Source organism: Bufo gargarizans, chromosome 3, assembly GCF_014858855.1.
Source record: "Bufo gargarizans isolate SCDJY-AF-19 chromosome 3, ASM1485885v1, whole genome shotgun sequence".
NCBI lineage: Eukaryota > Metazoa > Chordata > Amphibia > Anura > Bufonidae > Bufo > Bufo gargarizans.
Window position 1 is genome coordinate 497,365,838 of NC_058082.1, and position 14,383 is coordinate 497,380,220.

At 43.2% G+C, this 14,383-nt stretch overlaps 1 protein-coding gene across 2 annotated transcripts in view; it reads right to left on the reverse strand.

The window, feature by feature from the left end:
* Positions 1 to 3,343: 3,343 nt before the first annotated feature.
* Positions 3,344 to 14,383, reverse strand: part of SCARF1 (scavenger receptor class F member 1) — an 82,950-nt gene continuing 71,910 nt past the window's right edge. The window contains exons 9-11 of one of the 2 annotated variants that reach the window (XM_044286986.1): positions 10,293 to 10,417; positions 6,090 to 6,227; positions 3,344 to 4,517 (exon numbers count right to left, since the gene is read on the reverse strand). In XM_044286986.1, coding sequence (XP_044142921.1) covers positions 3,478 to 4,517; positions 6,090 to 6,227; positions 10,293 to 10,417 — 1,303 coding nt within the window. In that variant the 3' untranslated portion in view covers positions 3,344 to 3,477. The remainder of the gene's footprint in view (positions 4,518 to 6,089; positions 6,228 to 10,292; positions 10,418 to 14,383) is intronic. The other variant, XM_044286987.1, reaches the window with a different exon arrangement.

Consider the following 14,383-nt stretch of genomic DNA (forward strand, 5'->3'; position numbering starts at 1 on the left):
ATATAGCGGGACAAGGGGCTCCTAACATAATGTATATTCAATGACCCCTAAGCTGCAGTGATGATCCAGCCTGAGAAAGGATAGGATTCCAGTACCGAGAAATGTCTCACTAATTACAGCAATCCATGAGACATCTCAGCGTTTGTGTACAGTTTAGGAGACATGCATGGCATACTATACCATACAGGGAAATGTTGGAGGAACGGTCTGTCATTCTGCTCTGCCACCTTGTGTTCGTCTTCAGAACTACATGTTGTTTTTCTTCATCATTCTGTTCATTGTGTTTGACCTGCAGAGCACACAGTTCGGTATTGTCTTAAATCTGCACCTTTGTTATGGAAGACATGTTTTCAGATAAGAATTTATGTATAAAGAGGTTCACATTTTACTTATTTATTTTAAAGACCTGACTTTACCTTCCTTGTGAAGGTGAAGATTTAGAGCTTAGAAGATCTTCCTTGTCAACAGGATTGTCCAGCTTTTATTTAGTGATGTGCTGTACTCAGAGTAGGCCACCACTAGATGACCTCTGGGATCCCTGCAGGTCAACTGTTTGGCTGCAGCTCCATCTCCGGAAGTCAGCACAGAATCATCAACCGTGTAGTGGAGAGAGCTTGTAGTCAATGAGAACAGCTCTGTCGTGATGAGCTCTGTCTACTACACAGTGAATGGCACTGACTGATGGAGCTGTATTCAAAGAGTGCGGTACAAAGTGTTGAACCCCGACAATCAGCTAGTGATGGCCTAACCTGGCCTATCGGTAAAAGCCAAACAACCCCTTTAAAACTGGCTTCAGATCAGTGTTTGTGGTCTGAGAAACAGCCACATTTTCAATACCAACCATAGCTTGGCTGACCTGAACTCACTACATCATAGTGATCTGTAATGCTGTGAGCTCCAGCCTGACCATGAGTCTGCTGTCCCATACTCAACACATCATGTAAGTACAGGACAGTAGATCTGTGGTCAGGCTGTAATGCACAGCAACATAGATTACTATAATACAATGGGTGTGGGTCAACCAAGCTGTGGTCGATTCAGGAACTGTCTCGGCTGAGGATGGGGAAAACCCTCAGCCGTGCGATGCCAGAAGATGTTACGCGCTGCTTGACCAGGACGACAGTATTAGGGAGCAGGTCACCTCCTATTGCGTCCCTAAACTGACCCTGACTCCTATCCATATGAGTCAACCCTGAAGGTGGGAGGACTCATACACCGGATGCCTTGGGGTCCCTACTAGCCCTCAGGATTGCCCTGGAACAAGGAGCAGGGTAAGACGGCCTGTTCCTTCTGGACACGGAGGAACAGGGGTCTCACTGGCCAAGCTGCAGGTAAAGGAACATAAACAGCCTATGGATATGGCAGGAGGCTGAAAAGCACTTCCTCACCTACCTGCCACAGACACTCAGACTGGATCCCGTGCAAGACAGCAAGTTTCCACACCCAAACACAAATGGACACAGCACACACACAAACACACAGGAACCCAGATTCCATAGGTGCATAACATAACAAAGGAAAACATCAAATGGACATCAACATAAACTAAAGAGTCACAGATTGTTTGTTTATGACCACAAGGGTGGCCCCCACTGGCAGATGGAATGCACAGGAGGCTGCTCCAGCTAAGCATGGCTGAAGCAACCCACTGAGACATGCCAAACACAGAGGCTTTATAGGCCTAAGTGGCCACACCCACACAGACACACCCAGTGTCTCACACACACACAGAGAGGGAGTTAACCCTTCCACCACCAGGGAAGGGAAAACACCACTAAAAGGGGAAGTGCACACAATACCTAATACCAAGTGCACACATACACACATATCACACGCAACCGCATGCACAACATAGCAAGCTGCCATGACACAGCTCAGACTGCTATGCTGCCACATACACACTGTTGCCAGCGGCAACCACAGGTGAGGCAAATACCACAGCCCTCACCTGTGATTGACAACCAAACCAAAACCGCTGACAACCGCATGCGGTTCAGGAGTCACGACCATGACCATGGCCGTGACAGGAACTGCATTTGTCACATAGACTGTATATATTTCAGGGTCCACACCTTTGTCTGAAACTGGCCTTAGGGTAATACATGACTGTAGGATCAGAAAAGAAGCAGAGCTTGTTTGTGATCTGTAGAGCAGCAGCTGTAGCAGACTGGTAAGTCTTAAAGGTGTTGTCTCACTTCAGCAAGTGGCATCTGTGATGTAGAGGAAGTTAATACAAGCCACTTACTAATGTATTGTGATTATCCATATTGCCTCCTTTGCTGGCTGGACTAACTTTTCCATCACATTGTACACTGCTTGTTTCCAAGGTTACGACCACCCTAGAATCCAGCAGCGGTGGCCATGCTTGTAGACTACAGGAAAAATCACTGGTCTCTCCGGTCGCCGGGGCCATGGGAGCACGCATAGGCTGGTGCTTTTTTCCTATAATGTGCACGCGCATCTATTGCTACTGGAATGCAGTGCTGATGTGTGATGGCTCCTGCTATTGCTCATCCCCATACAAAATCATTGTTCCTGTTTAGACAGCTCGATCTGCTGCACAGAAACGATAATTGACTTGCCTGCAGGAATGACTGTTTCAACTTTAGATGGGCAGATTATCAGGAATGAGCGAACATCGGGCCGTGTAAATCCAGCTTTAGGAGCTCACTGAACAATCAGATTACATCTGCAGAGCATAAAAGTCTATGGAGAGGGGAAGAGGGAGTAGGAGAAGAGAGAAGCTCCTGGAGAGAGGCGGATAGACAGACACTGACACAGACACTGCTGCTGGGTATAGTAAGTGGCTTACTGCCTCATGCTAGCTCTTGGTTCACATCTAAAATGCTCAATACTGCTGTATAATGATTTCTGGACTGCTGCTGTTTATGAAGATGTGCTGACGATAGTTAGGGGAGTAGGATCTGATCTTTTTTGTGTGCAATATATAGGAGACATCATAGCAGCTAGTCTCTACCAAAGAACTCATGGAAAACTGACAAACAGAAATTGAGCCTGCAGAGAAAAACTGGTTAAAAAAGTAATATATAGCAAGATATGTTCCTCATGTACGCACATCTGTAATGATAAGTACACATTGAGAATCATCAGAAAACTTCAAGGGTATTTCTCAGACATTTCACATCAACAGGAATTGCTATGCCCCCCACCCCCCTGTCCACACTTGATGGGGCCATCTCTGGGTTCCGCATACAATTAGTGAATAAATGGTGCGATGAAGGCTTATCTTTACATTGACTTCTACGAGAGTCACTGAAACAGCCAAGTTCAAGGCAGCAGCTCATTCAAATAATAAGTAGTGACTTCTACAGGAATACCCCAACATATTACAAGTCATGTTTTATTATCAAATTCATATAAAACAGCCTACGGGATGGCTCAAGTAACATAGTACTGATTAAAAGGCTACGGACAATCACTAATATTCTTCTGTATGCTTGTTATGTACAGAATATTTCAAGAATTAGGATTATCACAGTTCATTTCTGCATCTTCATATAAGGGAGATGGTTCCAGTTCATTGTTCACACAACTGTTTGATATACTTATGTTCTCATACTTTGGTTCTACATCTTCTCTACCATCTGCAGTTTGGTAAATGTGATCAACAGTTTGGGCTTGTTCCAGCATTTCTGGATCATGCAAGTTGGAATACATGTTCTCAGGTTTATCAGGATTGCCTGCTTTCTCTATGCTACCATCAGACAAGTGTATTTTAATGATAGAAGAACTTGGAAGAACTATTTGATTTGTTTGTCTGTCTTGTACTTTATCATTTGAAGAGTTTTTGGCCATAAGTTTGACCTCTTCTGGATAAACATCCTTTGGCTGAGTAACTTTTGAGTTTGAATACTGTAACAAACTTCTCCTTGTAGGTTTTGGGATTCCTTTCTGAAAACTGCCAAACCGTTTCAACACTGCCTGTACTGCTCCATCCACATTGCCTTCTGACTTTCTGCGAGGCTTACAAGGCTTTCTTGGATGACCAACAGTCACATAAAGAGTAGAAATATTGTGAACCTTCCGTTTCATTTCAGAGTTTTCTTTTAAGCCAACCTCTGTCACTTCTTTAAAAGATGCCTTTTGAGCATTAGACATTGTCCTCCGGCGGCCAACTGGACCACTTCTCTGGAGCTTGGGATGGTCCTCTGATTCAGGATTACAGTTTATTGTATCATAATGCTCATTATTATATTCACCCTTTTGTGACTCTTCTGCATTCACTGTCTGTGACTGTATAGAGGACAACTTAGGGAGACTCAAAGCAAGTTTTGGTTTCCGAACAAGGTGGGGTGTGTCCGTTATAGATGATCTACTCTCAAACTTGGTTCCTTCAGCAAATGATACAGATGGTCTTTTGGATTTTGCATTGCTAGAAGTTCTAGGGATAGAAAATGGAGCGGATACATCATCTGTGTTTAAAGCCATGGCATCAGGGAATACATTGCATTTGGAACTTATTTCTTGAAACCCATCCAAGTCAGCAACAGACATTCCTATAAGATAGAAAGATAGTATATTTTGGTAAATTATAGCTCTTGATTTACACATTTTTTAAATTAGATTATTAGATTGCTATGAACTCCAGAATATATACAGAGAGGTAAATGTATAATACACAAGATCAGTACAACCACTTAAAGGGCTTCTGTCGCCCCCCTAAAGTCATTTTTCATTTTTGGGCGACCTAAAATTGCGATTTATCAATATATAGTGCTCATACCCTTTTTCGTTCAGTAGTTTCTTCAAAAACCGCACTTTTATAATATGTACATTACCTCTCTGCCAGCAAGTAGGGCGGTTACTTGCTGGTAGCAGCCGCATCCTCCTTTCAAATAAACGCTCCCTCCTCCTGTTGATTGACAGGGCCAGCGAGCGCTCTCGTCCCCTGGCTGGCCCTGTCTGCGTTCTAAATCTCACACTAAGGAAGGAGCGGCCGAGCGAGCGTCCTCCTCTCAGTGCGCCTGCACCGACTGAAGACCGGTATGGCGCAGGCGCACTGAGAGGAGGACGCTCGCTCGGCCGCTCCTTCCTCAGTGCGCCTGCGCCAGGTGTAGATGTGATGTCATCGGCGCAGGCGCACTAGGGAAGGAGCGGCCGAGCGAGCATCCTCCTCTCAGTGCGCCGACTGAAGACCGGTATGGCGCAGGCGCGAGATTTAGAACGCAGACAGGGCCAGCCAGAGGACGAGAGCGCTCGCTGGCCCTGTCAATCAACAGGAGGAGGGGGCGTTTTTATGAAAGGAGGATGCGGCGGCTACCAGCAAGTAGCCGCCCTACTTGCTGGCAGAGAGGTAATTTACATATTATAAAAGTGCAGTTTTTGAAGAAACTACTGAACGAAAAAGGGTAGGAGCACTATATATTGATAAATCACAGTATAAGGATTTTAAGTCGCCCAAAAATGAAAAATGACTTTAGGGGGGTGACAGAAGCCCTTTAAAGAAAACCTGATGTTTTGGTCTCTGCTGACCATTTTTGCCATTGTTTCTGTGTATGTGGAGCCTGGACAGGCTGCGTATACACTACAACTCTCTGCCACAGAGTCACTATTGAAAAGGTTCACTTAGGACCGATGTATCAGGTTCTCTTTAAATGGCTGTACTGATATTGTGTATTATACAGTTGCTTCTCTGGACCCTACCTGGGTTATTTTGTGTGCCATTGATCTACCTAACATTGCTGGACTGTAATGAGTCCTCCATTGCACACCATACTACTCAGGCAGAGTGCAGATTTCATAGTCACACATATTGCTATGAAACTGCATCTAATGTGTGGATGTGTGCATCAACAGGCCACCTTGATTCTGAGACTACCAGATATGCGAATGAAGAACAATATTCTTGTTCAGTGCTATTGACTATACGTAAAAAAAAAAAAAAAAGATTAATAAATAAATTCAGGTGGTACCTTACAATGACTAGATAGAGGTACACCGTGGCTGACTGGGGCACTGTAGCTACAATGGGGACATGTGTTAATGGCATGATAGAGGAAAACCTAGGACTAGAACAAGAGCAAGTTATCATAATATTTCCTGGGTAGGTCTACATGCAGATAAGTCACCTTCTCTTGGAGGAACACAGTACACAGGTCCATCTTCATCTGATTCAAATGAAGAAAAGGAGTTTTCAGATAACCAGCCTGTAGAGGGGGATTCAATGAAGCTGTGGTTGAAGGGCAGTTCTGTGTCATGATGAGAAACTAGAAGATAAAGGATCATGAAGGGAAAACTGACTTATTAAAAATGTACTTTATGAAACTCACATTTCTTATAGATCGTCATACCTAGGGATCTTCTATCATGAATGACTTCTAGGCATTCTAGCACAAACTTTATACTGGTGGTCTAGAACAGTTTAGTCAGCAATGTTACATTGAATGAAATGAATATATCTTCAAAGCATTTCATGTTGTGTTAGATATATTATTTCAAATAACCACAAGGATGTAACCAGAAATCTGAGCTCCATAGCAAACCTGTGAATGGGCTCACACTCCTCACCACATGGCATAAATAGTGTGTTATTCTTGGTTGGTACATTTACAGTGATACTAAATATGCATAGATTACTTTAAACCTTTTACCTACTGTTGTGCAATAATAGAACATTTCATGGAAATAAAGTCAAGATAGGAACAGTGTAAAATGTAAACTTAATTAATGTCTCTGCGAGCATGGTGCAAGTGCGACTTATTTTAAGCCGTAATACGGACACTTCTGGGTCGTAAAGTCAATAAAATGGGCCTAATTAGGCACTGAAGGGGTGATTAGATGGGCAAGCGCTCAACTTTTCAATCCTGTTCTGGAAAAAAAGACCCTCCCTATTTGACAGTAAGAGAGCATGTATTCTCTGAGATTGATGGTAGGAAGGGATAACATGCAGATAAGTTCATGTTACCCCTCTCTCAGGAGTCATGTACAGTAGTAACTTAGGGTGAAGAGGAGTTATATCTCTCTCTTCCTTCTGCAGTCTGTCAACATGTCCCCCACTGTCTCCCCTTCTCCTCCTCCATGCTGGATAACCAGCTGAAGGAAGCTCTATTTCAGGCTGTCTAGCAGCTAGAGATAATAAGCTAGAGATGTAAGCCATCTTGCAGTCTTGTAAAGTTGACAATCTAAGCTTTAAAACAAGACAAGGATTGCAGTGCCAGCCACCATAAAGCCAGAAATAGAAACTTTAAAAACTATGTCAGGAATGAGATCTGCAGGTACTGTATGCAGATCTCACTCTCAAACTGATTTCTAAAGGCTCTGTTTTAGTATTATGGTTGGTCCTTGTTATACAGCCTGAAATAGAGCAGATTAAAACAGCCCCCCTTACTCCAGATAGTGGCCAGGCCCCCTCAATATTGCAGGTCTCATAGTATCTGTTATGGCTACAACAGTGGTAGTTTCACCCACCACATCCACAGCTAAGTTTTAGACCTAAAACACTATTAGGCCTCTTTCACACGGGCGTCAGTTTTTTTGCCCGGATAAGAGGCGGGTGCGTTGCGGGAAAATGCACGATTTTTCCGCGCGAGTGCAAAACATTGTCATGCGTTTTGCACTCACGTGAGAAAAATCGCGCATGTTTGGTACCCAAACCTGAACTTCTTCACAGAAGTTCGGGCTTGGGATTGATGTTCTGAAGATTGTATTATTTTCCCTTATAACATGGTTATAAGGGAAAATAATAGCATTCTGAATACAGAATGCAGAGTATAATAGTGCTGGAAGGGTTAAAAATAAATAAAAAAAAGTTAACTTACCTTCTCATCTTGATCGCGTAGTTCCCGGTCTCTTTACTTCTTGAATGAGCTGTGGGCTAAATGACCTGTGGTGATGTCAGATCACATGCTCCAATCACATGGTCCATCACCGTGGTGATGGAGCATGTGATCTGACGTCACCACAGGTCCTTTAGCCCACAGCTCATTCAAGAAGTAAAGAGACCGGGAACTACGCGATCAAGAGGAGAAGGTGAGTTAACTTTTTATTTATTTATTTTTTAACCCTTCCAGCACTATTATACTCTGCATTCTGTATTCAGAATGCTATTATTTTCCCTTATAACCATGTTATAAGGGAAAATAATACAGTGAATAGACTCACCTAGCAACCATGCGTGAAAATCGCATAGCATTCGCACTTGCTTGCGGATGCTATGCGATTTTCAAGCTTCCCATTCACTTCTATGGGGCCTGTGTCACGTGAAAATCGGGCAATATAGAGCATGCTGCGATTTTCACTCAACGCACAAGTGATGCGTGAAAATCAACGCTCATGTGCACAGCCCCATAGAAATGAATGGGTCAGGATTCAGTGCGGGTGCTATACGTTCGACGCACGCATCGCACCCGCACGGAAAACTCGCCCGTGTGAAAGGGGCCTTAGAAATGTGTAGGTAGCATAGGAATGGTACCGCTGATTTGTTTGTGACACCTGGAAAAGTGCAAAGCAATAAATTGTTCTATCCATTTGGTTTTAGTCTAGTCACAGTAAAATAAATATAATTCAACCTAACATCAGGGATTTGAGGTTTGCTTCTATACTTTTACTGAGTCATAAAGTGAACTGGAACATGTTAGACCAGTGTTTCCCAACCAGTGTGCCTCCAGCTGTTGCAAAACTACAACTCCCAGCATGCCCGCACAACCAAAGACTGTCCGGGCATGCTGGGAGTTGTAGTTTTGCAACAGCTGGAGGCACACTGGTTGGGAAACACTGTGTTAGACAATACATCTGCATTAAACCTAATATTTTTTTTATTCTATGAGAAAAGAAAGGGAGATGTTCATTTTTCATTAATCTCACACCCTGACCTCTCAATATAAATGTCTTCAACAGGGGAAAGAAAGATAAGTTGTTTCCAAACATTTGCTGCATTATCTTCCAAACATTGGGAACCTGTCACCACGAAAATACTAATGAATCTACCGGCACCATGTTACAGAACAAGAGTTGCTGAGCAGATTGTTGCATTCTTGCAATTGCTGCTCATTCTGGGTTTTAAAGTCAAAGACGTGGTCCTATAAGTGGCTGACCGCTATCTCTGTATACGCATAAAGTGAAGGCTGTCAATCACTGATAGGACCGCCTCCTTGACTTCAAAGAATCAGCAGGAATAGAAATGTATCAATTATATGTTTTACTGAATCTTTTTCCACCTCACTATATATCAATCTGCTCAGCTCTTCCTGCTCTACAACATACTGCCATCAGCTCAGACATCATGTTCAATGTGATAGGTTCCCTTTAAAGGCTATGTATCCCTTCAGGGGCAATTTTTTAATGATTGCATTTTATTCATTTTGGGCTAAAAAAAACTCTTTTTTTCAATTGGTCTTTCTTAAAAATATTGAACCGTTCTGTCACATTTTTAATCTTCCTAATTTCAACCAGTCATCTAATAACCCTTATCTCTAAATTACTGAGAGGTCATAAACACTTATTTAAGCCCCATTCTTACCAGTAAGATAAGGATTGAGCTTTGCTGAGTGTTTATAAGGTCAGAGAGCAGAGATGAAGAGCCCGTCAGCTCCCTGTCTGACGGAAGAGGGAGAACATAGAAAATTGCTCCATATTTTTAAAGACCAATTAAAAATTTTTTTTTACCTCATAAGTACAATGCAATAATAAAGAAAATTTGCTCCCAAAGGTGTATATAGCCTTTAAATCCAATATGCCTAATCCTCATTTTGTACTGTCAGGAGGCCCCATAACATATCACATTCTCCATTCACAGTCTTCTATTGGAAGTGTACATCAGGAGAATCGATAGAGCCCTTTGGATACATTTGCATACCCCAGTAGCTTTCTCAATGTGTACGGCAAACACAGGGTTCGAACATGATGCGACTAAGACCCTCAGATCTCACTGAAATCCACTAGGATCCACTTACATTAACTGGTTATCCTTGAAATAATATTGATGACCTATCCCTAGGCAGTGACTGCTTCTTTCACATTGAATGGGTATGTATGACCAGTGTTTGCAGTAGACAAATCGGCAGTATATTTTTAGGATAAATGGCATGGCACAAATCCATAGCTCTTATTATTCTGCAGGTTTTTTCCCCGGAAAATGTCAATGGGGCATAAAATACCCCATTCAAAGGTATTGCCCCCACAATTTGGGGAAGGAATACACTCTAACATTTGACTGCACAAGGTGTGTAAGTGGCCTATAGCTTTCTGTGTATACCGGAATTATTTTCATGTATTCAACATAAATATAAAAATATAGAATAAAAGTCTGTAAATAGTTTTTACAAATTCCTTACCAGTAACCCAGGAAACTTTATCATTCCCAACAGAACAGCATGGTATAAAGGAGCCTACGTTAACGAGGGCTCCTTGGAAATTGTGCTTCATTCTTGATAAACATCCTCTGTCACTGTTGGATACTCTGCAATAAAAAATAAAATGCATGTCCATGGGCATATAATATTTTTATTATTATAAATTATTAATGTATTGGGTGACAAAACATGCCATATATGTAATATTTTTTTCAATTTGTTATCAATGTTTTCAATGTTGCTATAAAACACTGTTGCCCCCCTCACACACAACAAAATCCGGAAAATCAACAGACAACCCTGGCACACCAACCTGACCAAAAAACTCAGACAAGCTTCCAGGGCTGCTGAGCGGCAATGGAAGAAATCCCATTCTAAAGATCATTTCACCGCATACAAGCAATCCCTCCTCATATTCAAATCCTCACTCGCTGATGCAAAACAGGCTTACTTCTCATCTCTCATATCTTCCCTGTCCCACAGCCCTAAACAACTTTTTAGCACTTTTAATTCCCTTCTCCGTCCCCCAGCGCCCCCACCCTCTCCTCTCTTCTCAGCTGAGGACTTTGCCAAATATTTCAAACAAAAGATAGTCCACATCAGAGAAAGCTTTACTACACAGTCCCCACAGACCCTCTACACAACTGCTCGGTCCTCTTCTCCCAAAACCCACTTCTCTCCCATTACAGAAGGTAAACTCTCCACTCTACTCTCCAAATCTCATCTGACCACCTGTGCACTTGACCCAATCCCATCCCACCTCATCCCTAACCTCACTGCAGTGTTTATCCCAGCCCTAACTCATCTCTTCAACCTATCACTAAACTCTGGTGTCTTCCCCTCTGCTTTTAAACATGCTACCATTACACCCATCCTCAAAAAACCTTCACTTGACCCATCTTCCTTGTCCAGTTATCGCCCCATATCACTTCTTCCGTATGCCTCAAAGCTACTTGAACAACATGTCCATTCAGAACTGTCCTCCCACCTCTCCTCCTGCTCCCTCTTTGACCGCCTACAATCTGGCTTCCGACTCCACCACTCGACCGAGACTGCCCTTACCAAAGTCACCAATGACCTACTCACAGCCAAAACCAAGAAACAATACTCTGTCCTCCTTCTCCTTGACCTGTCCTCTGCCTTCGACACTGTTGACCACTCCCTTCTGTTGCAAACTCTCTCATCTCTTGGCATCACTGACCTGGCCCTCTCCTGGATCACATCATACCTCACAGACCGGACATTCAGCGTCTCCCACTCCCGCACCACCTCCTCGTCTCATTCCCTCTCTGTTGGTGTCCCGCAAGGCTCTGTCCTAGGACCCCTGCTCTTCTCTATCTACACTTTTGGCCTGGGACAGCTCATAGAGTCCTATGGCTTTCAGTATCACTCCTACGCTGATGACACACAAATCTACCTCTCTGGTCCAGACATCACCACCTTACTATCTAGAATCCCACAATGTCTATCTTCTATATCATCCTTCTTCGCCTCTCGCTTTCTTAAACTTAACATGGATAAGACAGAATTCATAATCTTTCCCCCATCTTGTTCAACCCCCCCAACAGACCTATCTATCACGATCAATGGCTGCACATTATCCCCAGTCAACAAAGCCCGCTGCCTTGGAGTGATCTTGGATTCTGCCCTTTCCTTCCGACCGCACATCCAAGCCCTTTCCACTACCTGCCGTCTCCAACTCAAAAACATCTCCCGCATCCGCGCTTTCCTTAACTTTGAATCTGCGAAAATACTTGTACATGCCCTCATTATCTCCCGCCTAGACTACTGCAACATTCTCCTCTGTGGCCTTCCATCTAGCACTCTCGCACCCCTCCAATCTATCCTCAACTCTGCTGCCCGACTAATCCACCTCTCACCCTATTATTCCTCTGCCTCTCCCCTTTGCCAATCCCTTCACTGGCTCCCCATTGCCCAACGAATTCACTTCAAAGTACTTACAAATACATACAAGGCCGTCCATAATCTGTCCCCTCCCTACATCTCTGAGCTAATTTCCCGATACACCCCCACACGCACTCTCCGATCCTCACAAGACCTCCTTCTCTCCTCTCCTCTTATTGTCTCTTCCCACAATCGACTCCAGGATTTCTCCCGTGCATCCCCCATACTCTGGAACTCGCTACCCCAACATATCAGACTCTCACCTACAGTGGAATCCTTCAAAAGAAACCTGAAAACCCACCTCTTCAGACAAGCCTACAACCAGTGACCCTGCTGCCTCTATACCGCCATGACCAACTTAACCCGCACCTACTGTGCCCTTCTCCCATACCATGTAGATTGTAAGCCCTCACAGGCAGGGCCCTCTCTCCTTCTGTACCAGTTTGTAACTCATTTTGTTTATGATTAGTGCAATTGTCTGTATTATGTATGTGCACCCCTTATCATATGTACAGCGCTATGGAATGAATGGCGCTTAAATAATAAATAATAATAATAATGTTTTCAATGTTGCTATAAAAAATATTAACAAACTGATTATTTCAGTAGCAGCCTAAGACCATTTTCACATAGTCAGTGTTTGATCAGTGATTTCCATCAGTGATTTTGAGCCAAAACCGGGCTGTGGGTCAAAAACACAGCACAGGGTGGAAATCTTTCCATTTTACCTTATCTCTGTGTAGCCTCCACTCCTGGATCTGACTCACACTCACTGATGGAAAGAACTGACCAAGCACTGACTGTGTGAATAAGGCCTCATACACACGACCGCTGTTTTGGTCCTCATCCGAGCCACAGTTTTTGCAGCTTGGATGCGGACCCGATCACTTCAATGGGGCCGCAAAAGATGCGGACAGCACTCAGTTGCTCCGTTCCATGGTCCGCAAAAAATATAACCTATCCTATTCTTGTCCATTTTGCGGACAAGAATAGGCAGTTATGTTAATGGCTGTCCGCGCTGTTCCACAAATTGCGGACCGCAAAACAAACAAACAACGGTCGTGTGCATGAGGCCTAAGGCATTACTGTGTGAAAGAGGCCTAAATTTTGAGATTTCATCTACCAGGGTGAATTAGAAGTTATTGTAGCATCAGCTGATCACATATTACTTCTGATAAGCAGTGCCGAAGGATAGAGGAGGCAGGTGCACTGGTTTATGGAGTGGCTAACTAGGCAATTGACAAGGGCTGAAATTTCTTAGGGGAGAACTAATTACAGTTTATACACTATATCTAAAAGATGGCCAGAGGGCCCTATTTTAGCATGTATTCTCTAAAACCAGCTGTGGGTAGAAGTGCGCTGTGACTTTGTTATAGGGGCACAGGCTGTGACTGGAGACATGTGTATGCATGTGTGCTACATTGACAAACCTCAACCTTCTTAACTAAATACAGTGAAGTAGAGGTACGTTTTGCACAGATTTGTCTTTACCAACATTGCAGTTGGGGGGAGAGAAGGTTTAATATGTAAAGAAGCAAAAACTTGATACCACCGCATGATTATGAGCTGTTTCATACTGTCACCACTGGGGGGCAGACTAGTGTCAATACATGAAGAAGAATATTTTATTATGTGTTTCTCATGGCAAAAATTAAATGCAAATAGAATAAATTGAAAGACAAACAAACAAACAGACAGATAGATAGATATAGGTAGATATAGCTAGATAGTAGATCAATCACCGGTGTGGGCAGTAGGAAAAGAGAGAAGGATTCTGGGCTGCGTATTAAGAGGTTTAACAAGTAGTAAGCGGTAGATTGTGACCTAGATGTATAGCATGAGACCACATCTGGAGACTGTGTTCAGTTCTGGAGACCTCACCTGCAGAAAGACATTATAAAACAGAACGGGTCTAAAGATGGGCTTCCAAAATGGTGTTAGGTCTTAAGGAAAAAACTAATCAAGAAAAACTTTATGACATGGACACTGAATATTCCATAAACGTACCACCTGTGCGACCCACTCCTATCTAAAGAACAGGACCTCATCGCACACTGCAGTAAATAGAAAGTAGTCTACACATGCACGACTGTCTCCATTCACTGCTATGGGACTTCCTAAAATAGCTAAGTACGCTTACTCTTACACAAAGCATGTGTGACGCCCTC